This window comes from Physella acuta, unplaced genomic scaffold (assembly GCF_028476545.2).
Source record: "Physella acuta isolate Inbredline_101_S28 unplaced genomic scaffold, ASM2847654v3 ptg000690l, whole genome shotgun sequence".
NCBI lineage: Eukaryota > Metazoa > Mollusca > Gastropoda > Physidae > Physella > Physella acuta.
Window position 1 is genome coordinate 87,346 of NW_026732209.1, and position 26,662 is coordinate 114,007.

A 26,662-nucleotide genomic window follows, 5' to 3' on the forward strand; every position below is an offset into this window, starting at 1 on the left:
ATATATATATATATATATATATATATATATATATATATATATATATATATATATATATATATATATATATATATATATATATATATATATATATATATATATATATATATATATATATATATATATATATATATATATATATATAAATAAATAAATATATATAGATATATATAAATAAATAAATATATATAGATATATATAAATAAATAAATATATATAGATATATATAAGCTGCATACCCTTGCTTCGCCATAGTGAATCTTTTAAATGTACCCCAACTTGGGAACAGAACAAAACCAAACACAAACAAATGAAGACACAATGAAACACGCAAACGCAAACATAAATACAAACACAACAGAAAAAACAAATGCAAATGCAAACTTAAAGAAAAACGCAAACACCACGCAAATACAAATACAAAATACAAAAGAATACACAAACGCAAGTAGAATTTGCAAACACAAATACAAGCACAAAAGAAAGCAAAAACACAATCAAACTCAAATGCAAACTCAAACAAAAATGCAAACACAAATTCATAAGAAAACAAACGCAAACTCAATCAAACACAACGCACATGCAAACGCAACATTTAAACACAAATATAGACACAAAAGAAAATGCAAACGCAAATTCAAAAATACAAACGGAAACGCAAACACATAATCATAATCTCATTATGCTTTCCCCGAGGTCAGCGCTCTGAGAGAGCCTTTCCCACATTCTCTAATTTAACCATCCCTTTAAATAACACCAAAAAACAAAACAAAAAAATTGATATTTTAAAAAGATCATAGAAATAAAAACAAAACTATAAAACTCTGTGCTGACTAAGCAGAAAATAATATAAATAATCTTAACATTAATCTATTATAATTATGAGCCCTAACATAATAATCAATGTGGTAGAATAAAAAAAGAATGACTTAAATAGCAATATTTAGTGTGAGTTGCATTTCTTTGTAAATTACCTCCCCTGGGATAATTATTGAACATTTTAATTGATTTATTTGACCCTGCTGTTATTAAAATGTATCCATTTTTATAAGCATATACGTGAAAATATTTGACATTGATCAGTTTAATATGTTTTAGCAATGTGCATGTATTTAATATTTACTTCACGTTTGTTTGTTGACTTATGCAAAAGAATAAAAACTTTGCAGACAATCAAAAAATTTAAGTAGGATCTATTTATATAACAACTTAAGTAATTATAATAAGATAATGCGATGCAAGTAAAATCATGGCATGTGTGTATGTTTCAAGAATCTATAGCAATGACGGAAGGAAGAACTGACACTCTACCACCAGCCTTATATTATATATATAAACACATACACACACATATAAATATATATATATATATATATATATATATATATATATATATATGGGCCTGAAAAAGTTTTTTCAAGGGGTGTTGGGTTTTTTTTTTAGTTCCACTCTTAAAGCTATCAAATGCAAAGGAATATGCTATAATTTTAAAAAGTAATCAATAAATTCTAAACAAGCAATACTATATTTTATGTTCCATAAAGGAAACTACTGGTTTAAGTTATCTTTTGGTCATTGCTAGCCATTAAATGTGTTCAGCAAGCATAAAATCTCTTATTTAAGTCTATAAGAATATAAATATGTATTGTCAACTAATATAGTTGCCCACTGTATCTCTAGTGTATGGCACTCTCGAGCATAAATGAAGACATGGTACTTTAGTAATTATATGGGAGCCTGGGGCACTACTAGTCATACCACTACCACGGTTCCAAAGGACATCTCTTAGTAGGTTGACAATTGGTATTGATGGTCCCACTGACCACAAGTTTAGGACACCCAATCAGTGGACCCAAGGTGGTAAAATCATCTAATTATGGTTCAGTCTTTTTAGTTATCAATTTGAAAAATTGCTAAATTGTAGACAATAACTTCCCAATGTTTCGTGGTAATAGGATGAATAGTGAAGTAATGCATAAAGGACAGTAAGACATACATTCATATATATATATATATATATATATATATATATATATATATATATATATATATATATATATATATATATATATATATATACATATACATATACATATACATATACATATATACACACACACATAAATACATACATACACATTCACATATATATACACACTCAAATATGTATAAAAAGCGTACTAGTCATTTAGTCCTACACACTGCACTGATGCAACTCTTAAAGGATTTTATCAACACATTACCAATTGTTATTTTTAGACATGTTACTTGTTTTCTAGAATTCAAGTTATTTATATGTAAACAACAATGGCACAGCATTTCTTAGGTCTTAGTTATTTGTCCACACTACCGCCCAGATGCCAAGAGGGTGTCATTTATGAAAACCTTGAGTATGTGATGAATGCCCTTTGCATCAGTGGGTTAGAACATTCCATTAGAACTACACTCGTGTCTAGGACTTTTAAGAGTGCTCTTGGGAATCACAGGGTACACTACCTGGGGGAAGGCTATGACCCTAAGTTAGGTTTAGTCATTGCATATAATTGCCCACCAGAACTCTAGTGTAAAGCTTGCTTTAAAATGAACTGATGGCTTCCATGAATAAGGTTGGCAACCAATAGGTTCCTATTATTTGGGCTCCAAACAGAAAGGCTCCTGTCATTGCAACCTTAAGAGTAGGCTCTCTAAGGCTCTAGACAAAAAGGCATCATTCAGTAGGATCCCCGCCAGTAGGACCTCAATGCATTTCGGTTACCTTAGCCAACACCCTTATTTAGTAAAAGTTATGTAGCTTTTGATTATTTTGATTTACATACACTCTTGTATATGAAGTGATATTCTTTTTAATTTAAGGGTTATCCAATTATGACAATAGACTAATGGTGGGCTGTTCCAACTCTGGTTGACTTGATTTGACATTGTTAGGGTTATTTGAAAGGGGGATGTACATGCAGTGTATTGAATAGTAATATTTTTGTAGGCTATCAATACAAAACACAGTCTATTCTGTTAACCAAATGTCTAGTCTATATTTTAACTTCTGTCATCATCTTTTCCCTTTCGTACCCAAGATACTTGGTTCAGATGACATAGAGTTTATCTGTTTTAGTGACCTCTGTAAGAAGGGGTAGTGTGATTACACTTTGCTTTCGCTTTCTTGACATGAGTCAGGTACCCATCAGAGCTGAGTGGACTCTGGGATATCCGACAGACTTTCAGGTTAGCAGCTGTACCATCCAACCATGCTATCCCCATAATCTTGCGTTTAAACAAGAGCTCTGTACTGGTGTGGATGACACATCTTTATTTCAAAGTTAATTGCATTTAGCTGTTAAGCTCTTAAGAAATTGATTTGGTGTAATTAATCATATATTGCCATTGATTTATGAAGTTTTTAATACTGTCATAAATAGAAACTATTTTAATTTTTAGAAGGCGCTTAATGAAAAAAGGTTTTATTGGGAGTCATTTTGTTGGAACCGTTTTGTCTGTATTATTTTTTCAGAACCCTTTGTCACAGGTTGTTTTGACTGCATTATTAAAATAAGTTAAATAACTAGTGTCAAGAAGTTTTAGCTCAGAAACATGGATTTTAACCAAAAAGAACAGGCTAAGTAAGAGAAAATGACACTGGTCACTAAAAAAACTACTTTTTAAGTAATCGACTGATGTGGACAATAAACCTAAAACCATGGCGGCAATTAGAGCCACTAAAGTTGAGCACAGGGAAGACAAGGAGGTGATAGAAAGGAAATATCCTAAAAACATGATAAAGAAATAAATACACAAAATATTTACCTGTACCTAAACTTTAAAAATAAAAGATAATAGTAATTTTAAAAAATACAGCTGTCCTCATTTCTAACATGGAACTTACGTATTATTTACATTAGAAATATGTTAGAAGCATTTCTGCTTAAGGTTTATAAATGTATAAAACTGCTAAAACTTTTGTTCTTGTTTTTTTTTTTCTTTTAACAAATAATTTCAATTGTTTAAATTGGAGGTGTAAAAGTTTTAGAAAATTAAGTCAAATTAAAAATAATCTCATAAATATTAATGACAACTTAATTTAAAGTGGCAACTTAATGATTAACATAAAATATAAATTTATGTAAAACTTAAGTTTATTAGGTGCAGTTTTTGAAAGCGAACCAACATTAAGCTTTCTGATCTCAACCAACATTTATTAGGATGTGAAGTATTTGGTAAAATATGTAAAATAATTTATTGAATGACTTGAAACATGTCTCATATATCAAAGGTCTTTTATTACAAGAAAACCTTTTTAGCATTAAAAGAGGTTATGAAATGCAGCCTTTTTTAATTTGATTAAACACAGTTGTTTTTTTAATTTGTTTTATCTATATTTAAATTAAAAATAGTTTTATTTTAGCTCTGTACTTGTTACAAATTATGTATGTTTTTTTTTTTATATTTGAGAAAAATAAAATAAAACTATACTTTGTTCATGTGTACATATTTAATAGAGACAGTACATTTTTTTCTATTCCAATTTTCTAATTTGTGTACCTCTGGCTTTGGTGATGTTCTTATGTTGGAATGCTGTTTTGGTCATTGGGTAACAGGCTGCATCAAGCCATCCTTACAACATGGCTGAGGTTGGCTTCTGTTCTTTGCCTTATACCTTTGTTGTTAGAAAAGTAATTACAGTTGTTTGTTCTGGAATGTGTGTTTCTGAATATATTTATTACAATTAAAATTACTATAATTTGATGTGTACAGTTTACAATGGCTTGTAACTTTAAGTTGAAAACCTTTCCTATCTGTTTACTATTTATTTATTTATCCTTACAGTAGCTTTTTTCATATCTGAAATTTAAAGTTCCTTATTGTTCTGTTAAATAATTGTCACACGCAGAGTGTATTTTATGATGATTGTAGTTATTAAAAAATTTAAGTTCTTTAGTCTACTGTTCAAACTAAAAATTGTGATTTATTTAGTCAAATCTTTGAACCAAATTATGTGATTTATTAAATTTTATGTTCAAACTAAAAGTTATGATTTATTAAGTCTGCTGTTCAAACTAAAAGTTATGATTTATTAATTCTAATGTTCAAAGTAAAAGTTATGATTTATTTAGTCTAATGTTCAAACTAGAAAATTCAAATGTTTTTCATTATTTCTTACTCTTGAAGTGATATTATAATTAATTTGTTCTGAGTTCACTGATAATGCACACAAACTTTCACTTACTTTTGTCAGTAAAACTTTAAATAGTTTTTATTAAACTTGCTGTTGGGGAATAATTATAAAACACTAGCGTACCCGTTGTGTGTGTTGCTACGATCTAATTATATGCACAGTGTGGCACAAGATTTTATAAGGGTTTAATCAACGCATTACTAATGCTCGAGAATTTTTAGATTCAATTTAGTGAATAATAATAGTAACTCATCGAATCCATTGTGTATGTCACTTTTTAAAATTAACGAAGGCACCATTGTGCTCACGGGGGAGCTTGGGGTGCCCCAGGTCGAAGACCCCTGGGGCGCCCTCGGATTAACTATTGAATCAAGTACAGACATACTGTTTAAAAATGTTCATAAAATGTATTCATTGCCTAGAAAATTAACTAATAGCTAGCAATTGATAAATTTTCTAGGCAATAAATACATTTATTGAACATTTAAAATTTAACCAAATTATATAGCCAATCAAAGTTTGTCTTACTTAAGTTAAACTAAGGTTAAAATATTGGGTTGATATACGTAAATAGAAATGTGCCCTTAAAAAGGGAAGGAAAAAGAAATTTCAGTTTCCCTGCATTTGTAAACGTGATAACATTGATTCTTAAAAATTAAATTTAAAAAAAAATTTCTGCTAAAATTGACAAAAACACATTTTTCATCCATGTCAAGAATAATGATTGTGGCTTCTCATCCAACTAAGCAAATTTTATTCAAAATTGATTAATTCACTCTAAATCTGTTTGTTGAGAGATAAAAATAAACATCCTTTTCAAGATAGTGTTTTTTACTTTCTCGTATATACAAAGTATAGAGAAAGTCTTGTAATCGTGCAAAAAAAAAAAATCGAGATTTTTGCAAATCTCGACGTTTTACATCTCACTGATACGGAAAAACATAATTTTGCAATCTTGTCCGTATGTCTGTGTGTGTGTGTGTGTGTCCGTGTGTAAACACGATAACTTGAGTACCGTTACAGTTAGGTTGATGAAATTTCATATATAAGTATTTTATCAAAATCGTAGATCCATATCAACTTTTGAGCGATTTCCGATAACCGGAAGTGGTACTTTTTCTACTTTGAATTTTTCAAAAGCCTATAACTTGAGTACTATTTCAGATAGATAAATGAAATTTGATATGTAAGTAAAAGATCTAATTCTCTACCTTCTGTCAAATTTTGAGTAATTTCCGTTGACAGAAAGTACTTATTTACGCTATTTCCGATTTCTCAAAAAACGCATGTAAATTTATAAAGTACTAATAAATTTGCGCACTATTATACACATCTTTATTTAGCATTCACTTGGTGTGCATTTCTTTTTTCTACGAGATTATATTCTATTTTTAAAAATTTGAGTATTTAAAATGGATTAAAAATCATGTCTAGAAGTCTATATCCCGAGTTGCCATCCCCCGTAGTGTTATTTTAGAATATTCGAGAAAGTTTAGGGGAGATCACTCCCGGTTTATTTGGTATAATTATTCTGACCTATTAATTCACAAATATAAAATGAGTAAAAAAATCTCCCGCCCTACCCAACATATTCATATTACAATTTTCTTTTAAATGTTTACTTTACATTGCAAAACATTCTAAACATTAAAAGTATATATATATATATATATATATATATATATATATATATATATATATATATATATATATATATATATATATATATATATATATATATATATATAATTATTTCATCACAATTATTTTCAAACAGCACTCAAATCAAATAAGGGCACAGTTACCAATTGCTGGAACTTAAACTGAGACTAATGTCTTTTTGGGGGTCTATGTGAGGGGTATAAACACCTAACAACCCCTGCCTACGCTAATGACCCCAAGACTTACAGCGTTTGTCCACACAAAATATAATGATTATCTTAAAACTTAAAGAAAGTTTCTGTGATCAGTGGGAGCACTACAATTAATTGCAGCATCACCTTTATTTAAAAGGCCACTTCCAGTTACAACCTATTTAACCTATATGTTCTTGCTGCAAAGACTGATTTGAAAAAGCTCTAAAATAGCCCAATTCAGTTTCGTTTAATGTCAATACTTAAAATGATGTATAATTAAAGTGGTGAATGCAGTTAATGCAGACTAGTTTAAAAGCACGCACGTGTTGTTTTGGATGTTACTCACAAGGCTTATTATAGTTCAAAAAGATATTAAGATTTTTAAGCTTTTGTGCATATCATATTTGAGACATAGGGCTGTCCAAACAAAATTTCACTCTAGTTGGAGGGGGGGGGGGAATAAGAAGGGGAAGTTATAATTTTGTATTTCAAAAAATAAATATTTAAAACTAAATTTTTGACAATTATTTTACATCTTTAAGAATAATTACTTATGAGTTATTTTACAAAAATATATCTGTTTTTAAGAAAGAAAATTTAAATCAAGAGAGGTATAATGAAGTGTGAAGGCCTTTAAAGATTGTATTTGAAATTGTAAAACATTTCTTTTTGTCAATTTCGGTTTCTTAACAGGCATAACAAAGTTTTATAAAATTGTATTTATACCTATTTATTTAAAATTAAAGATTAGCTACTACTAAATATAGTTCTGCTAAACTTGTTATGTTGATTAGTTTGCTGTGATGCTGTTGTTGAATTTGCTACTCAAATAATTAGCTAGTAATTTGTTAAATAAACAATTAAAAACAAAAGTAGAAATAAAACTTACCCGAAAAAAGTGAATGTTATCTAAATGTGCTTTTTCAATTTTCATTCTTGTAATTGTTTTCTTATTGCACACTCTTAGTTATAAAAATTTTTTAAACATTATTTGTTTTGCTTTGTTTTTTGAGGTTTTAATAAAAATTTGTTTCGAGCATAAACTTAGAATTACTAACAAAATATTGTTTTGTTTTAAAAATTTAAAACTGCTATAAATTTCTTACTTTGCATTTTATATGATTATTTTTTTATGTAATTTAATTTTGAAAGGGGATTAGTTGTTATGAGAAAATAGTCCTATTTTTACGTGAAATAGATATGTTCTGTCATCTCTCTTCTGCATGCTTATGATATAAAGTCATTGTTTGATGTGCATTTTTAGCTAGTTTAATAGAGAGCATTGTAACTGTTGTTTAAACTTTGTAGGTAGGCTACATTTCAGGTGATTTATTTGTAGTTTAAAAGCTAATGTATAAAGATAACTGATCTAAAACTTAATATTAGTTAAAGGGTGTATTAAGAGGTGTTTGCTTTCTAATAAAAATTTGAGGGACATTCCAGAACTAGAGCAAGTCAGTTTTTGAGCATTTCACAGAACAATTTTTTTAAGCCATTCATATATTGTAGATCTAGATATAAACTCTATTGTGATATTAAAAGACTTTACATATTAAATTTGGCAAGCAATTTAAATGTTATAAAATTGACCAGAATTATTTTTACACTCTCTCCACAATTTACACATGCACCCACCAGGATGATCTTGCTAAAGTAAGTGATTGTTTTCATGATATGATGGATCTCAGTTAATATTTAAGTCAAAGCCTGATTTGTTTACAGCTCCAAAAATATAATCATAGTTTAATTTGCTTGTTTTGTGGAATAGACATGTTTTGTATTAGTCACTTGTGTCTGATCTTAACCTTTTGTATGTAATTGGGTATGCTTTTTTGTTTTTGCAATAATTAGCTCCTAAACAGTAAAGCAAGTTTTTTTAACTTATCTAAAAATTTAAGAAACAAGTCTTAAACTTAAAACTGAAAGATGTGTTTGATTGCTTCAATTTTTTTATATAGTATATTTAAAAAAAAAATAAAAGCTTTAAGATTACTTTTGTTATAAAAGCAAAACAAAGTAGGCCTACCTATTATAGCTTCTGAAATTTTTTTGTTTGCATTAATGCCATATATTATGGTATCAAGAAATAAATAGTGTTAGAGGTAAATGGCTTAATATAAGAATTACCTGTGCTTTGTAAATGTAATGCTTGTACAAGTAAGAAATTCATTTTTCCTTAGCCTTGATAATCTTTATTGATCATGAGATAGCACAAATAGTTTTTCAAAACCCTATGATTTTGTTACCATGGACTTCTTTAAATCTTTCTATTCTTGAGCTTACTCTGCTTTGTTTTAATCTTGTCTCTCTGCCTACTCTTTCTCCTTGAAGCACTTTGAGAAGTCTTGTTAGTTAGTGCAAACATTACAGTTGTTAACATGCTGTCTTTAATGGGTTTTTTTATCATGTGAAATGAGATTGCCTAGGACTAGATTTTAAAAGTGAATAAACCTTGTACAAATTCATTTTCCTGAGATAAAAATAATTTAAAATATGTTAGAAAAGCACAGATGTTATATGTAGTAATATGTGTCTTATTTAAAACAGATAAAGCTAAACAAAATTAAAAAATCAAGTCATTTTTAACTGTAGGACAATTTTAAAGTTAAAACACATGCATTCAATAAAATGAAAATGTAAAGAGTAAATTTTACATGCAGCTACAACACCCACATTGTGATATATTATGTTAAATCTGATTTTATTTCTTTTCATGAAGTTCTATATTAATTACAAAGTAGATCCTCACAACTTCACGTGATCAATGGCTAATCAGTTTTGTTTATTAAAAAAACTATGTTAAAATAAAGATTAATAAGTTAAATCTTCAAACAATCAATTAAAGTTGGTCCTTTTTATTTAAAAAAAAAAGCATACCTAATTAATCATGTTTATTTTTATTCTTAAATTTTAGGCAGAGACAGATCTACGGATTGCTCAGTCAGAATTTGATAGACAAGCTGAAATCACCAGAATATTGTTGGATGGTATAAATAGTACTCATGTACGAAAAGTTCAAGTATACATTTTTATATAATAACCATTGTTCAATAAATTAAAGTAGATTCAAACTGTTCATATTTTATTTTAAAAGGTTTATAAGAGAACTAGAACTGAGTAACCAACTTATAAGTAAATAAAAGTTATAGTTTAACAGTATGTGGAACATGCACTTACCTTCGTGAATTAATTATACTGTTAAAAATAAAGTATTTAAAAATTATTTTAATCTATGTATAGGCTCATCATCTGAGATGTTTAAATGAGTTTATTGAGGCTCAAATGACATTCTTTGCTCAATGCCAACAGTACATGGTTGATTTACAGAGGCAACTTGGAGGGTAATTTATTTACATACATTTTCTGTTCATTGTTACTTTTACAGTGTTTCATATTTTAATTCTAACACTTTTAATTATGTTAGGATTTTAATTATTTAACACAGCTTTCAATACCAATAATATAAAATGAAAATTCTTAAGGTAAAAGAATTGAAATATTGACATTTCATTGTTAAAAAATGATTGTAAAGTAAGCATTGTAGATTAAGTGTTGTTGACTTGTTGCTTGTTGTTTCTAAATCTTAATAATTAGCTTAACAAAAACTAAAGAGTATTAAATATACACTGAAATGGGCTTTCGAGTTAATTAAATTAGGAACTTAAAAAGTTAAATTGTTTTGTTTTCTAAGTCTTAAACATTTTTGAAGGTTTAATGTAGGCACTCAATTTTTAAAAATTGTTTCTCCATTTCATTAAAATTTTAAACTCCACAGCCCTGTCATCTTTTTTTTCCTAGGGTTGAGGATTAAAGCATGCCTTATTTTTTTTTCTTTTGTTTTCATTTGGGAAGAAAACTGCTGCAATTTTTAATTAACCCCTAAGTTGGAGTGAGAGTGTGATTTATATATATGTATAAATTATGTATGTAGCAGGAAATTATATGTATAAATAAATAAATAAATAAATAAATAAATAAATATATATATATATATATATATATATATATATATATATATATATATATATATATATATATATATATATATATATAGTAAAATTTAATATATTTATTATCCTACATGCCTACTATCCCACCTATAGTGAAATTGTTCCCTTCAATTAAAAAAAATTTCATCTCATTGGGCCATTACACTTTTATCAAAATTACTTTGGCTAGGTATTTATAGTTAGCAAAAAGAAACAAGTTAATAAAAAGTCTAGTGACAATTTAAGCATAATTTCCTTAATTAATTTTTTTTGACCGAACGAAAGGATATTTTTGAAAACTTTCTTCGGCAATATTGTTCTAAATTATGGCAGGAATTGATTGGTAAATGTTTCAAGTCGCTAAGTGGTCTGGTTGCCGAGATATGGGCCAAAAACTGCATTTTTTCGAGGTTTTTTGGCTTTTCCGGGAAATCCAGGAAGGAATTGTGGGAATTTTTTTGGCCCACAATCATCCTCGGAACTTGCTTAACATATTTGCTTTGAAACTAGTTGAGATACGACTTAAAGCTGCGGTCACACATCCATCCATCCATCCAGAAATAACGAATTAATAATCGCAAATGTCAGTATGGAAATTGCGCTAAAAATGCACAATTTAAAAAAAAAGTTGAATTGTAAAAAAAAAATATGTCCCTTCAGCATTTGTTTTAGTTACTTTTTGTACTAAAATGTGAAAAATATTAGGGATCTTTGAAAATCAACACTATATTTTAAAAAGAGTTGAAAAAAATTTCAATTAGTTCTCCAAATCTAGCAATAAATACCAAAATAAATGTTCTGCTTGGCATTTGTTATAGTAAATTTCATGAAATGTAATATGGCGGAAAATGCTTTATTTGCTTTAAATTCCTTTTTATGTAAGACTAGCGTACCCGACCCCCGCGCGTTGCCGCGGGGATAGAAGAAAGTTTGACGAAATATATTAGAATGATTTCACCAACGCGTTATCAATTACATGTTCTTAGACGCGTGACCTTCTTTTCTAAAAATGAGTTATTTAAATATAAACAATGCCTGCACTTGGATCATAAATATCAGGACACGGGTTTACCTACACTACCGCATGAAAACCTTGAGTGTACATTAATCACTCACCGAAATAATATGGTAGAACACACTTCGGTGACCGCCCCTGTGTCAGAGACATAGAGGAGCGCTCTCAGTGCCCCCACCCCCGATTACACTACCGCATAAGCACGGCGTACGACCCCTGGCTCGTTAAAACTAACAGGCGCCATCGGCCAAATAGCATCCTGTTAATAATGATGCAGATTTCGTCATTCGCTAAAGTGACACAAATGAACAGGATTTTTTTGTTTAACACGTAAAAAAATTATTTGAAGTGTTTTAAATATCAGTGTGACTGATGCAATATGCTAGCGTTACTAATGGTCTATTATTAGATGCTCGATCTCAATTTCTGACTGGATTGTCTAATAATAGATGCTTATTGCATCATTTGCAAAGTGACGAAACTCTACAGTAGGCTCCTCATATTCAAAAAGTTATTTTTTCATCTTTCGCAAGGTGACGAAACTGCACAGAAGGATTTTCTCGAGTTACAAAGTTATTTTTAGAAGTCTGTTGTAGTTTTACCGCTGAATATAATAGTACCCCTTACCCACTATGCAGGACGCTTGATTAATGGATGCCAAGTGCCAACATAGTCGCTCTAAAACTTTGAGCGCCAAAACGTGTATTGACGAAAGTTGTACCCTATATGGCGCCGCCCATAAGAAACTTTAGTTTTCTTTTTTGCAGAAATATTCTCGGGAGTATTCTCATCTACTCCCTAAAGTTTCATGGCACTCGGATGAACCGCATCCGAGTTTTATTTTTTATATACCGTGTATAGAGAAAACAAAATCGCTCCCCCCCCTTGGGGACGCCGCCCTTGCAATATTAAACAATATTTTTTTGCAGAACCCTACCATTGAGTGATCTAATCATCTCCCCAAAGTTTCATGGTACACGGATGAACGGTGTGAAATCGAAATTTTATAAACTGTATATAGAGAAAAATCACAGCCTACCGTGGCGCCGCCCTTGCGAAATTAAAAAAGGATTTTTTTTACAGAACCATTCCCTGAATTGTTTTAATCAACTCCCCCAAAGTCTCATGGCTATCGGATAACGGTGTCACACCAAAATCGACTTTTATTTTTATATACCATATTTAGAGAAAAATCGGGCCCTCCCGTGGCGCCGCCCTTGCGAAATTAAAAATGATTTTTTACAGAACCCTTCCCTAGAGTTTTATAGTGAACTCCCCAAAATTTCATGCCTATCGTATGAACGGTGTCACTGCAATTCACTTTTATTTTTTTTATATACCGTATATTGAGAAAAATCGGACCCTCCCGTGGCGCCGCCCTTGCGAAATTAAAAATTATTTTTTTACAGAACCCTTCCCTAGAGTGGTATAATGAACTCCCCAAAGTCTCATGGCTATTGAATGAACGATGCCAAACCAAAATCGTTTTTTATTTTTATATACCATATATATAGAAAAAAATTCGCGCCTTGTCGGGGCGCCACCCCTGCGAATTTGAAATTTTTTTTCCGCAGAAACCTCCCCAGGAATATTCTCAACAACTTCCCAAAGTTTCACGGCGATGTGATGAGAGGTGTAGTAATGCATAAAGGACAGCAGACACACAAACATACATTGCTTTTTATATATATAGATTGTTCTTAATTTTGGTCACCAGTGCTAAGCACACACACTTTGTGACTATATATATATATATATATATATATATATATATATATATATATAATTATATATATATATATATATATATATATATATATATATATATAATTATATATATATATATATATATATATATATATATATATATATATATATATATATATATATATATATATATATATATATATATATATATATATATATATATATATATATATATATATATATATATATATATATATATATATGGAAAAAGTCTGGAATTTAGAAAAGTGAATTTAAGACTTAAAAAGTCTGGAATATAGCTAGTTTTTGGGCAGGATTTTTTTAAAAGTCTGGAAAAAGTCTGGAATCTAGTTTTAGAAACAAAACTTCGTAGTCCATATTTTCCAACTTTAAAAATTGCTATTTTTTACAAGCTTTTATTTAACTCACTTCCTCTGTCTGTCTGTCTGTCTGTCTAGATCGAAAAGCAGGAGCGAAAATTCGGACGCTTCTACTTGACCGATACGGTTCACAGTTGGCACGTGGGTCAAGACATGAAGACAATGCATCGTGACATTAAATTTGACTTATTTGGATGCCTAATTAATTTTTTATGAATTAATTAAAATTTTGACCGAATTAGTATGCATGTCTATCGAACCGCACTACACGCGTCATCACGTTCAATAGCGCGTCATCATGTTTCAATCGCGTGCAATGGTTTTTAGTCATGAAACTCTAGTGTAAATAAAAACATGTAAAGTACTAAAAAAAATTTTCATAAAAAAACGTTTTAATAACAAGCTTTTATGAACTAAGGAACTAAAAAGTAGAAAATAAATTATAGACTACTATTTAAAAAACTAGAAAGAAAAGCGTGGGTCTCTTCCTAAACATTAGTGAAGGTATCTAATAGATACTAAAGTGACCCACGCTTTTCTTTCTAGTTTTTTAAATAGTAGTCTATAATTTATTTTCTTCTTTTTAGTGCATTAGTTCATAAAAGCTTGTTATTAAAACATTTTTTATGAAAAAAATTTTACCAGCTTTTATTTAACTCACTTCCTCTGTCAACAGGCATCTTGTACAGATGCACATATATTTAAATGGATTGTGGAAGGAAGCTGAATAAATGTGCATTAAAAATAAACACATTCTCACACTAAGAACATTAGTAGACCTATACATATCTATAAAAATATAGTGATTATTTCCCCTACTGTATTTCTCTTGTCTTAATTATATTCCATTATGCCAAATTGTTATTTTTTTACAAGGTCTACAAAACAGGTTGTGTTTCTTGTTTTTGTTTGTGTTGTGTGTATATTTTGTGATGTTTTTTGTTTTATGTGATAAATTGTTTTGTGTTGTCGGCCTACATGGTGTTTTGTTCTTTCATTTTCTACTTAGTAAAGTTTGAAAGTACTTTTCACCTTAGCAAAGCTATGTCATACAGCTAGTATATACATATGTGTGTATATATATATATATTGTTATGCTTAGCTTTCCATTTCATAGTGGAACAAGGTATAACACAATTTAAAACACAGTTCAAATGTAATAATCCAATATAATTTTCAACTACAACAGAGAAACAGTGAACATTGACGAAAACACTCACTACATGCTACCCTAAGTTGACGATACCACACACTGCTTACACACTAGAGTTCACACACTTGTCAGGGGAGGCGACTCTCACACCCAATCTCTCCGTGCCTACACGCTTTCGCTATGAACATCTAGGCCACGTCACACCTCCCCCCTAAAAAAAAGAGGTTTCTTATTTTTACTAAAATTAAACAGCATTTCTAAGGTCTATCCTGCACAACTACTTAACATGTACAGTAAAAATTTTAATACAATATTTATCTGACCTTTTACATGCTTTAAATCTCCCTATAAATAAAAGATGGCGGGTAAAAATTATATCTCTACAATAAAATGTTGGACGTAAGCATGAATTAACTACTTATAGCTTTATACGTCTAGTCTATAAGTCAACAAGGTTTTTAAAAAACATTTGTCATCAATGAAGCATTTGAATTGAATTACAATACATCAGAACAATGTTACTTTCCTTTCGTTTTATGAAGTTAGATATGTTGAAATAAATCTAGTCAATGATGACAATGAAAACTAGAAGCTATTCAGATAACACAAGTTCGTACACCACTCTAATTTTGGTACAGTATTCTGGCTCTGGATGTTGATCTGGATCTCGCTCTGGCTTTGGCTCTCGCTCTGGCTTTGGTTTTGGCTCTGGCTTTGGCTCTGGTTTTGGCTTTGGCTCTGGTTTTGGCTCCAGCTCTGGCTCTGGCTCTGGTTTCGGCTCTGGCTCTGGTTTTGGCTCTGGCTCTGGTTTTGGCTCTGGCTCTGGCTCTGGTTTTGGCTCTGGCTCTGGTTTTGGCTCTGGCACGGGCTCTGGCATGGGCTCTGGCACGGGCTCTGGCTCTGACTTTGGCTCTGGCTCTGGCACTGGCTCTGGCACTGGCTCTGGCTCTGACGTTGGCTCTGGCTCTTCTGCTCAGCTCTGGCTCTGGAGTCCAAGCATTTTTGTTTCGATCCTGCTATCTTGACATCACAGTCTTTAAGTATAATTAAAGTCTCATTAGTATCTTTAAAAAGACTATGAACTTGATACTGGATTAAAGTTACCTTCTGCTCAGCTGCCCTTGACCTAGTTCTCCACTCTGTTGACTTGTTGCCTAGATTGCGTGTCTGGTTGACTAGGTCTTCTGCAAGTGGGACAGTAGCTAGAGCTTTCATGTTGGTGGCGACGCAATGATTTGCTTCTGATGTGCTAAAGGACTGAGATGCTAATATTGTAGCTCTAAAATTTGATAACTTACTTGCTATGCTAATGTAGTCCACTTTGTAGCCAGCAAGTTCTCTCAACTTCTCTCCTAGCTTTATCACTGTATTTTTAATGTCATTATTTATGGCCATGATGTCTGCAGCACTGTTCACAAGTTTTGTGGCTGTTGATACGAAGTCTTTTCACGTCGGCGATGACTGCTGCCGTTAATACTAGATGTTTTCTAGTCGGCTGTAACGATGCCGTTGATACGAGATAGTTTCTAGTCGGCTGTAACGCTGCCGTTAATACTAGATAGTTTCTAGTCGGCTGTAACGATGCCGTTAATACTAGAAATTTTCCCGTCGGTTGTGACACTGCCGTTGATACTAGAAATTTTCCAGTCGGTTGTGACGCTGCCGTTGATACTAGACACTTCCCAGTCGGCTGTAACGATGCCGTTAATACTAGATGTTTTCTAGTCGGCTGTAACGATGCCGTTAATACTAGCAAGTTTCTAGTCGGTTGTGACGCTGCTGTTGATACTAGACATTTTCAAGTCGGTTGTGACGCTGCTGTTGACATTCGATATTTTCATGTCGGCTCTAACGCTGCTGTTGATACTGGATATTTTCCTTTTTGTCTAGGGGTAAAACTTCTCAAAAATCTTGTTGTGTTCAAATCCCGGACGAGCCCCCACTTGTTATGCTTAGCTTTCCATTTCATAGTGGAACAAGGTATAACACAATTTAAAACACAGTTCAAATGTAATAATCCAATATAATTTTCAACTACAACAGAGAAACAGTGAACATTGACGAAAACACTCACTACATGCTACCCTAAGTTGACGATACCACACACTGCTTACACACTAGAGTTCACACACTTGTCAGGGGAGGCGACTCTCACACCCAATCTCTCCGTGTCTACACGCTTTTCGCTATGAACATCTAGGCCACGTCACAATATATATATATATATATATATATATATATATATATATATATATATATATATATATATATATATATATATACATGGCACCTTTTTCTCGACTCGCAGCTCCCCTAACCCAAAATCCTGTATTCTTCTCTGGCTGTTACTGTTGATGTTAATCTAACCAGTGGGTAACTATCGGGGTGTAGGTAATGTCTTATTGCAGTTCTTGGGTCGGGGACTATGTCCTGGGAGGTGGGGTAATTGACAAAGGTAATGTTGGTAAAATGACTGAGGGTTATTAACAGGAGGGGAGTAATGTCAAAATCCCTAATTAAGCACCTCCTACCCCTGTAACATTGCATTTCATCTCCGTAATTCACAATACCTCTATATAATGATTTAGCTATGCACACCTCCTCCTCTCTCTCCCCCCCCCCCCCCACACACACAAACCATGACCAAATTTAATATAAACATTATGGGATTTTAAAAAATGGAAAGGGAATCATGTTGTTTTAAAGACTGATGTTACAATTTTGAAACTATCCATTTTGAAATAATTATAAATTATAGCGGTTGTTTTTATTAATATTCTAGTTAGGAGTTAGTTTAGTGAATTAATTATTCCAATAAATTTTAGTGTTTTTAATTGAAGAAATGATTATGCTTGAGCACTGTGTACTCTCAATTTTACCATCTATTTTTCTATTAATGTGTGGCTGTCGAGCTATTAATGACAATAAGGGGTTGGGGAAAATTCGGCTCTTTAACGTGATGTCATCCTTGATATAACTTTACCAAACTGGTTCTTTATAGGATTATCTCCCGCAGAGATGTAACTTTATTCTACAACCGCTTTTTTAAAATATCTGATTTTTTATGTGGTTATTTTGAGTTTTTTTACTCAAAAAAAAGCAACAAAAAAAACCCATTAGATGTACGACTTTAAATTTTTGACATAAAATACTGACGTAGGCTCTTAGTAATGACAGATAAGGGCCTAGATCTAATGGTCTCCAAACTTATGTAAAAAATCTTGAATTTAATATTCATGTTTTCTTTGTTTCTTTTTGTGTTTTGTCAAAGAACGGGGGAAATTAAAAGTTTACGTCTGTTTAATAGGTAAAAATTGAGTATTAAAGTGGTTCAAATTTTAACCCCTTTATAACTTTTATGAGAATCCGGTATTTTATAGGTGCCTATGGCACCATTATCTTCTTACCTAATTTCAGGTTTGTGTCGCATCTGCAAGTGGTCAATCTAATTAAAACTCTTTAAAAAATGTATAGTTTATATAAGGCTGCGGTCAGTCTAGGTCAGTTTACGATAACTTTAAACTCGATTATTTAGATCACTATAGTTTTCCTGTTAAGTTGAGGTTAAATGTCACTTTTTGGCAAGTACAATACATATGAATGTTCCAGCAAATACCCAATCTAAAGCTGTCCAGATATGAGTTGTGATTGTTTGATTAGATTGTCTTAATTGTGTCTAAACTATATTGTATTCTAAAACCTTAGACAACTTGATGCCCTAAATATTTACCAGACCATCACAGTTTTTAAAAAAATGTCTTTATCATTTGTATTGTCTTGTTTTCATTTTATATGCTTACCAGTTACATTTAATTTTTTATGTTTTCCATGTTATTGTCAGGAAACCATGCTACTGAAAAATAGGAGTATATTCAGTGGCAATCAAATTATTCATTGCTAGAATGACTATTAAAAAAAGACAGTTCTGCTTTTGAAGTTATAGAATTCAGAATATGTTTATGATGGAAGAGTTACATTCAACTTTGAAGCTTATACATGGGAGAGAAATAATTTTCTTAAACCTAACAGAACCACCAAATTTATATTTAAACTAGCATACCCGTCCCCGCTCAGCACGGCCCATGGAGTGGTGTATGAAAGCCTTGAGTGTACATTAATCACTCTTCATAATGGTGAGATAGAACACACTTTGGCAACTGCCCATGTATCAGGGATGCAGAGGTGCGCTTCTGAAGCCCTGGTTGCACTACTGCAGGTGTGCCGCATACTGCCCCAGGCTCAGTTTAATCATGAACGTTTAAAATGAACGTATGCGCCATAGCACTCACGGGAAAGCCCAGGGAGCCAAGTAGCACCTTGTGGGGCACCTGAGAGTTAAAATAGTTTTCTAAAACACAAAATAATGGCTAAAATTCAGTTTCAAAATGCAAAAGTGTGCCGTCACACTGTGTAACACTATAATTGTGACGTTATTTATGGACGACCCCTGTTTATCTTAAGCTTTCTTAATTTTGTGAGTCTCCCCAAAACTGAATTGAGTCAAATTCTATGGAGTTTATAAAAAAAAATTAGTTTAAAGCTTCAGAACTTAAAACTCTTTTTAAGTATAGGCCTACTATAATATTTTTAAAAAATTAGTAAATTTTGAAACAAAATTTTTTAAAAATTAAAAATAGTTGAAACATATATTGATACATATTTTACACAAAAATGCTTTAAGCTTTGATACACTGCTTTACTATCATCTGTATACCAGCTCAATATTTTGTTTACTTTGTAAGTGCTTTATACATTTTTGACTCTTCAGCGAAATTTGTGTTTATAATTTTAATAATAGTTATATTAATTTTAGAGATTATGTTATTGTGCTAAACTTAATTTTGCTTATTAATTTACAATGTTGTGATAAATAACTAGAAAGTAAACTAATATGTGCACTAATATTTCTTGCACATTTAGCTCATCCTACATATTGAAAACAACTTTTGAGGATTTTATCATTTTGACTGTATTTTATATTGTTCTCTTTGTATTAAGAAACAGTGTTACTTAGTGCACTCGCTGTTTCCTTTTGTGTTTACAGTTATTCAGTGGGTGGTGGTTCTTCCTCAAACAACAACATCTCCTCTGGCACTCTGCCAGCACCCCTACACCCTTCTGCCCCACCCTCCATTGAGGTTACAGCACCCACACCCACAGAGAAGCGACAGGCTAAAGCTTTGTACGATTATGATGCTGCAGATAGTTCTGAATTATCTCTTCTAGCAGATGAGGTAATAGGTTTTTGCATGACTTCTCTTTAAAATGCTTTTAAAAAAGACAGCTTCATACTACTTACCTAAATTAGTATATTAGAAAAAAGTAGTAAACCTTAGTTTAGCATTTGAAAAGAAAAATCCTCAATTCTTTTAGCTTTCACAGTTTTATTAATTGCTTTTTCAAGATCTCTTGTACTTGCTTTTTTAATAAGTTCTTTTCTTAAAGTAATTATAGAAAATAAGTTAAATAAGCTTGATTTTATTTCAGTACAAATCTAGCCACTTTTTTCAAACACTAGCTTCATAACATGACTGGTAAACAACATAGAGTCTTCTACAATTTTGAATGCTATCAATTGCACAACAAATAATGGCCAACAACAATTTACCTTCTATAGCCATTTCTTGTACTCACTTTTTTCTCCTAGACTGGTGTCCATCAGTTTTACCATTACTTCAGTCAAATAATCCTTAATATGTGGACCTTATGCAAAAACCATTTTAAAAATTTATTTTTATAATTAAGTTCTGGATCAGAAGCTATACAGAAAAAAAACTGTTAAAAATTAATTGAAGGTTTAAATGTATCAAATATATTCCTTGTTATTACAGACCACGGGGATTAATCAGATTTTGTTGTTTCTTTTAAACAGCTTTGATGTATCCAAAGAGAGATTGTTAGAAGTCAAATTACTTAAAAATTAAAATGTGCATTAGTGTAATTTTTAAATTCTTGACTACCCATTTAAAGGTAAAGGCATCCATCTTTTAATTCTGCTGTTTTTTTTCCCTGTCCATACTTTTGTGGACTGCTTACCATTTATAAAACAGTTAACAAAGAGACTGGAATGGGTTTTTTTTATTCATTAGACATGAGGCACTTCATCCAGGTTAAAAAAATAATGAAATTTCTCATAACATCAGTTTAATTATATGTGAGTCAAAAAAACATGGAACATGAAAAGTTTGTGGAATCTATTTTAAAACACACACAAAATTAAATTTTAAAATTAACTAAGAAGAATGCAAAGAATTTTTAACAACAGTATTCCATGAACTTTTTAGGCTGTTGGCTTTGAACCTATTCATTAAATTCATTACTACTAAGGTATACACAACAAAAAAAAAAAAACCCTTAATTTTTTTGGCCAAAGGAATGGGAAAACCTTTTTAGAAAAAAAAAAATTTATTGGTGCATGATGCTCATACAATTTTAAAGTAAGCTTATACTATATTACTAATATAGACAACATCATGAATTAGTTGTGTTGATATTTATTCTTAATAAGAAAATGTGGATTTTCTGGCAAAAACAAGTTATAAGTCACTTAAAATTAAAATTCCATAGTTGGTAGTCTTTTATTAAAACTTGATCAATTTAAAATGTTTGGCACTGTGTGTGTGGGTGCTTAAGATTTGTCAGCCCATGAACTGAATCAGTCTCCACCAAATTTTTTAAAACAATTTTTTAAAACTTACTGTTTATACTTTTGAATATCTGCATATATATTGTGTGTGTGTATATAATATATATATATTTATTTATTTATTTATGTGTATTTGCATATAAATGTATGTTAATAGATAGATAGATAGATAGATAGATAGATAGATAGATAGATAGATAGATAGATAGATAGATAGATAGATAGATAGATAGATAGATAGATAGATAGATAGATAGATAGATAGACAGACAGACAGACAGACAGACAGACAGACAGACAGATAGATAGATAGATAGATAGATATAATATATACATACCCATGAATATATACATACATACACATGAATATATATGTACATACACATGAATATATATGTACATACATATGAATATATACATACTTGTAAATACATACATATATTTATACACATAGATATACAAACATATTTATATAGATACTTATGTGTATATATATATATATATATATATATATATATATATATATATATATATATATATGTATACACCCATATATACTTATATATATACTTATATATATATATATATATATATATATATATATATATATATATATATATATATATATATATATATATATACTTAAATATATATATATATACTTATATATATATATATATATATATATATATATATATACTTATATATATATATACTTATATATATACATATGTATATACACATACATACACACACACACAAAGTCTGGATTTTTTCTGTAGGTTGTGGTATTGCATTCCTGAAAACCCCTGAAACACTGTTATGAATAGATTTTAGTTAAGTATAGTTGTATAGTACAATATTAGTTTTATTTATCTACTACAACTCAAATTTCCTTTATTAGCTAGTAAAACTGTTGACTAGTAATGAGAACTTTATTATTGAAATACTGTAAGATGCACATAATTCACAGTTATTCTTTTGTGTATCAGCATTTAAGCTTCAGTTGTCCTATTTATTTCAAGCTAACTTCTCATAGTTGTGTCAATAATTTGCAGTTTTCAATTTTTAAAAGTCCCCTTTTACTTTTATGATTTTATCTAAAAACTAGTGCTTATAAATACAATATTCAACTTTGAAAACTGTCCCTCTATATGAATTTTTTTGTTTTTCTTTCAGTTAATAATGGTTTACAAAGTGCAGGGTCTGGATCCTGATTGGCTAATGGCAGAACGTGGCTCTCAACGTGGCAAAGTTCCAGTCACTTATTTAAAAGTCTTAGAATGAGCTCAACATTTACTTTGGGTTTGGGGTTTCTTATTCAGTTCAAATATCCCATGTACTATTTACTTCATTTATTTTATAACCGCTGCTGTTGTAATGAATGTGGACATGTCTGTGCAATGCTTTTTCATAGTATTATTTTTTACAGGACATCCATTTCATCACATTCTACACATGGATGTTGGAATAAATTATCTCCTTAATGGAAAATTTCAGCTGCATAATTAGTGGTTTAATGTCGTTTCTGCAATTATTGTAGGAGACAGCTGTAATCAAACATTAACAGCTATAATGACTACCGGCTGGAGTGGTAAAAAACAATAGATTGCAAACATTGCATTTTAATATCTTTGTAATGCACATTTGTGTTAGTTTATGGTGATTAGTAACTATGATTTTAGTTAATATGTGGGTTTATAAAAAATAAAGGGTTATAATTAACTTGTTAATTGTTTAGAAATTACCCCTTGTAGCCTATGTGGTTTCATTATTCATTTTACTTAAAAATTAAGTTGAATTTGTTTTGGTACATTTAACAAGTAGCATATAATTTTTACAATGTACTTATTTTAGAAAGATTCAAGAATTAAAAAAAAAACAATAATAATCAGCTTGGTTGTTACATTTGTTAAAAAGTATGTTTTGGTAATGGTATTCCGGTATTTTTACATGTTTTTATTTAACTTGCTTCCTCACTCATAGATCGAAACGGTCGAGCAAAATTTCGGGCACTTATGACAGATTCCTTTCAAAATCGGCACATGGGTCAAGACATGGAGACAACGCATTCCCCTAATTCAACATCTCTTGCTTCCTCTCCAGGCATTTGGCTTTTTCGCCAAACATGTCGTCCAATACTGACTTCTTTGTTTGGGCCTTCTCCATTATATTGATTCTTTTTTTACTAAAATATTTACTGAGAGTGATTCTTCACTTTCACTGCGTAGCTATCCAATCGTAAATCCTTTATCTGTAGATGCTTTTGTATGTTGTCAATTTCTTATATGAGGGCTCCATAAACATAGATATGCTATAAAAGAGTTCGACATACTCGCATCGAGAATTGTTCCAGCATCACCCCTGGTTTGAACTGTTTCTGAGTCACCAACTCTAAACTCATCCAGTGCTTCAATAAATAATCATCATGCCTAGAACTCCAATGCACACATTCTTTTAACATTTCCTTGTATGGGTAATTCGAACATACTTTTCTTGACGGTAATAACTTTTTATTTTATCTTCTTTCTCTCTTCTCATTCCTCTTTTTTTCTCTGGTATCCCTTTTCTTCTGTTTTTCCTCTTCAGTACTGAAGTTTTGATATAACTAAATGCCGCAGCTATAACGTTCCGCCCGGAGCAACCCACCCCCACCCCTCTCGGTACGCAAGTGGTAAAACAATTGTTCTCCACATTAAAAACCACACAATCTCAATACTTTAACAGCACTTTTATATGGCTGTGTGTTGTTCATGTCTGAGGTCATTCGGAGCCTGAGGTAGTTTTTAAGTCAACAGTTTCCTGTTGTTTAAAACATGACAATGATCAAATATTTGATGGTTCTTTTATTGTTAAGTGTATTTATAGTAATAAACTAAAAAAAAAACAACAGCACACTTAACAATCATTTGATTTTCTAACAAGAACTTGTTTTGTCCCCTCTATTTACTGGCAAACATCATCAGTGGCCAAATGTTGTTAGCAGTGCTGCCACTTTGGCCATAACCTGTCAGCATTAGTGGCCAGAGGTTCTCAAACATACTGCGATACCTGTTTGATAGGGAAAAAATTCATTAGGATTCAATTGTTAAAAAAAAAAAGATATCTTTAAATTTTAAATACAGAGCATTAGTTTGTGATTTTTGTGTTGGAAATGTGAGCGCTACTTGTCTTTAGAAACATGCATCTATAATAATAGTTTCGCTGTCTGTCTGTGTATCTATCTGTATCTATCAATCTGTCAAGAACGCTAAGAGTAGAGAAAACACAAGCAAAATAAAAACTTTCATAGAAAACGAAATATGACGTCACATGGAGCATTTAGTGGGAAATAGTCTAAAGCCGGGGGGGGGGGGAGTGCACACAGTAATATGACGTCATTGATTCTCGAGTAAACATGGAATTAAAAAGCCAATTTTGTCTAATCTTAAAAGTGGTTTGCGTGAAGAGTTTCTTTCATGCATCTCTTCGGGTAGGGGCGAAGCCCATTAACCCCAACGGTAGAACGTCTAATCCCTCCGCCTAAAAAACGAAATATAATTGATAATGATATAGAAAATATATTTTACTTTTACCAGTGTCGTCCTCCCCCGCCCCGGATAATTTTATTCGCCTCTGCAAAAATTCAAGTGCCCACCCCCAGAAAAATATCCGAAAGAAACACTGTCTGCGAGAGTGAGGTTTATCGGCCAAAAGTAGGAAACGATGTAACGAGTTTAAATTATAGAAGTAGGCTCTACCTTCAGTTTGTATGATCTACAAATACGACCAGTGTTTCTTTCAGACTTTTTCCTCCCAGGAGAGGGGTGGGGGAACTTGAAATTTTCTAATCTAAGTGTTAAGCATGCACAGTTTCTTTCATGCATCTCTTCCGGTAGGGGCGAAGCCCCACCCAGGCTCTACCATTAGTTTGTATGATCAACAAATGCTACCAGTGTTTCTTTCAGACAGTTTTCCTCCCCGGTGGGAGTGCTTGAAATTTTCGGGGGCGGGGTGGAATTTTCTGTGAAGGGACGGACTGGAAAAAGTATATAATTATAAATGGTTGAATGGGACGGTAGAGGTGAATTGATGTGTGTGTGTGGGGGGGGGGGGGGGGGGGGCTGAAAGAAACTCTAAATGCGACTTTTGTCATGATTAAGATTAGGTGCATTGTTTAGAGGTATGGCTACGACCATATTAAATATATTTAGCATACTTAGTATAAATGCGCGATAACTACGTGTAGATCAAGCTTAAATGTGATAAAAATGACAATTCTGGATAAAAATCCGTTTTCAATGTCATTTTTCGTTTCCGGTTAAATTTAATTAAGGTGGTGGTTTTGGTTTTAGTTTAGAGAAAAGAGACAGCACTATCAACCTAGCGCCTGTTGTATCCTTCCTCATTTTTCATACCCGTCACAATCCCATGATGTCGACTAAGGAGCAGATTCCAGGGATTGCATTTAGCATTTTAAAGCAAATATTTTTATTCATAGTCTATGTCAACTTCATCTAAAACAAATTACTAAAAAGTGGAAGATAAAACAACTATAAAAAACCTTTATAATAACAAGCTTTTAAATGCACTAAAATGAAAAACAAAACAACCTTTCATTAATAAAAGCTTTGGTTGATAACAAATGATAGACATCCCATGAGCGACCAAAGCTTTTATTAAACTATTTAAACTAATTTAAAGAAAACAAGTTTGTTCTGTTTTCTTATTCACTGTGAATTTAAATGC

At 31.2% G+C, this 26,662-nt stretch overlaps 1 protein-coding gene across 4 annotated transcripts in view; it reads left to right on the forward strand.

Annotated features, from left to right (window-relative positions):
* Nucleotides 1–23,825, forward strand: part of LOC131949344 (endophilin-B1) — a 46,191-nt gene extending 22,366 nt beyond the window's left edge. The window contains exons 6-11 of one of the 4 annotated variants that reach the window (XM_059311193.1): nt 4,590–4,622; nt 8,662–8,676; nt 9,938–10,027; nt 10,264–10,364; nt 20,333–20,522; nt 23,114–23,825. In XM_059311193.1, the coding sequence (XP_059167176.1) occupies nt 4,590–4,622; nt 8,662–8,676; nt 9,938–10,027; nt 10,264–10,364; nt 20,333–20,522; nt 23,114–23,221 (537 nt within the window). In that variant the 3' untranslated portion in view covers nt 23,222–23,825. The remainder of the gene's footprint in view (nt 1–4,589; nt 4,623–8,661; nt 8,677–9,937; nt 10,028–10,263; nt 10,365–20,332; nt 20,523–23,113) is intronic. The other 3 variants (XM_059311196.1, XM_059311194.1, XM_059311195.1) reach the window with 3 other exon arrangements.
* Nucleotides 23,826–26,662: the final 2,837 nt, after the last annotated feature.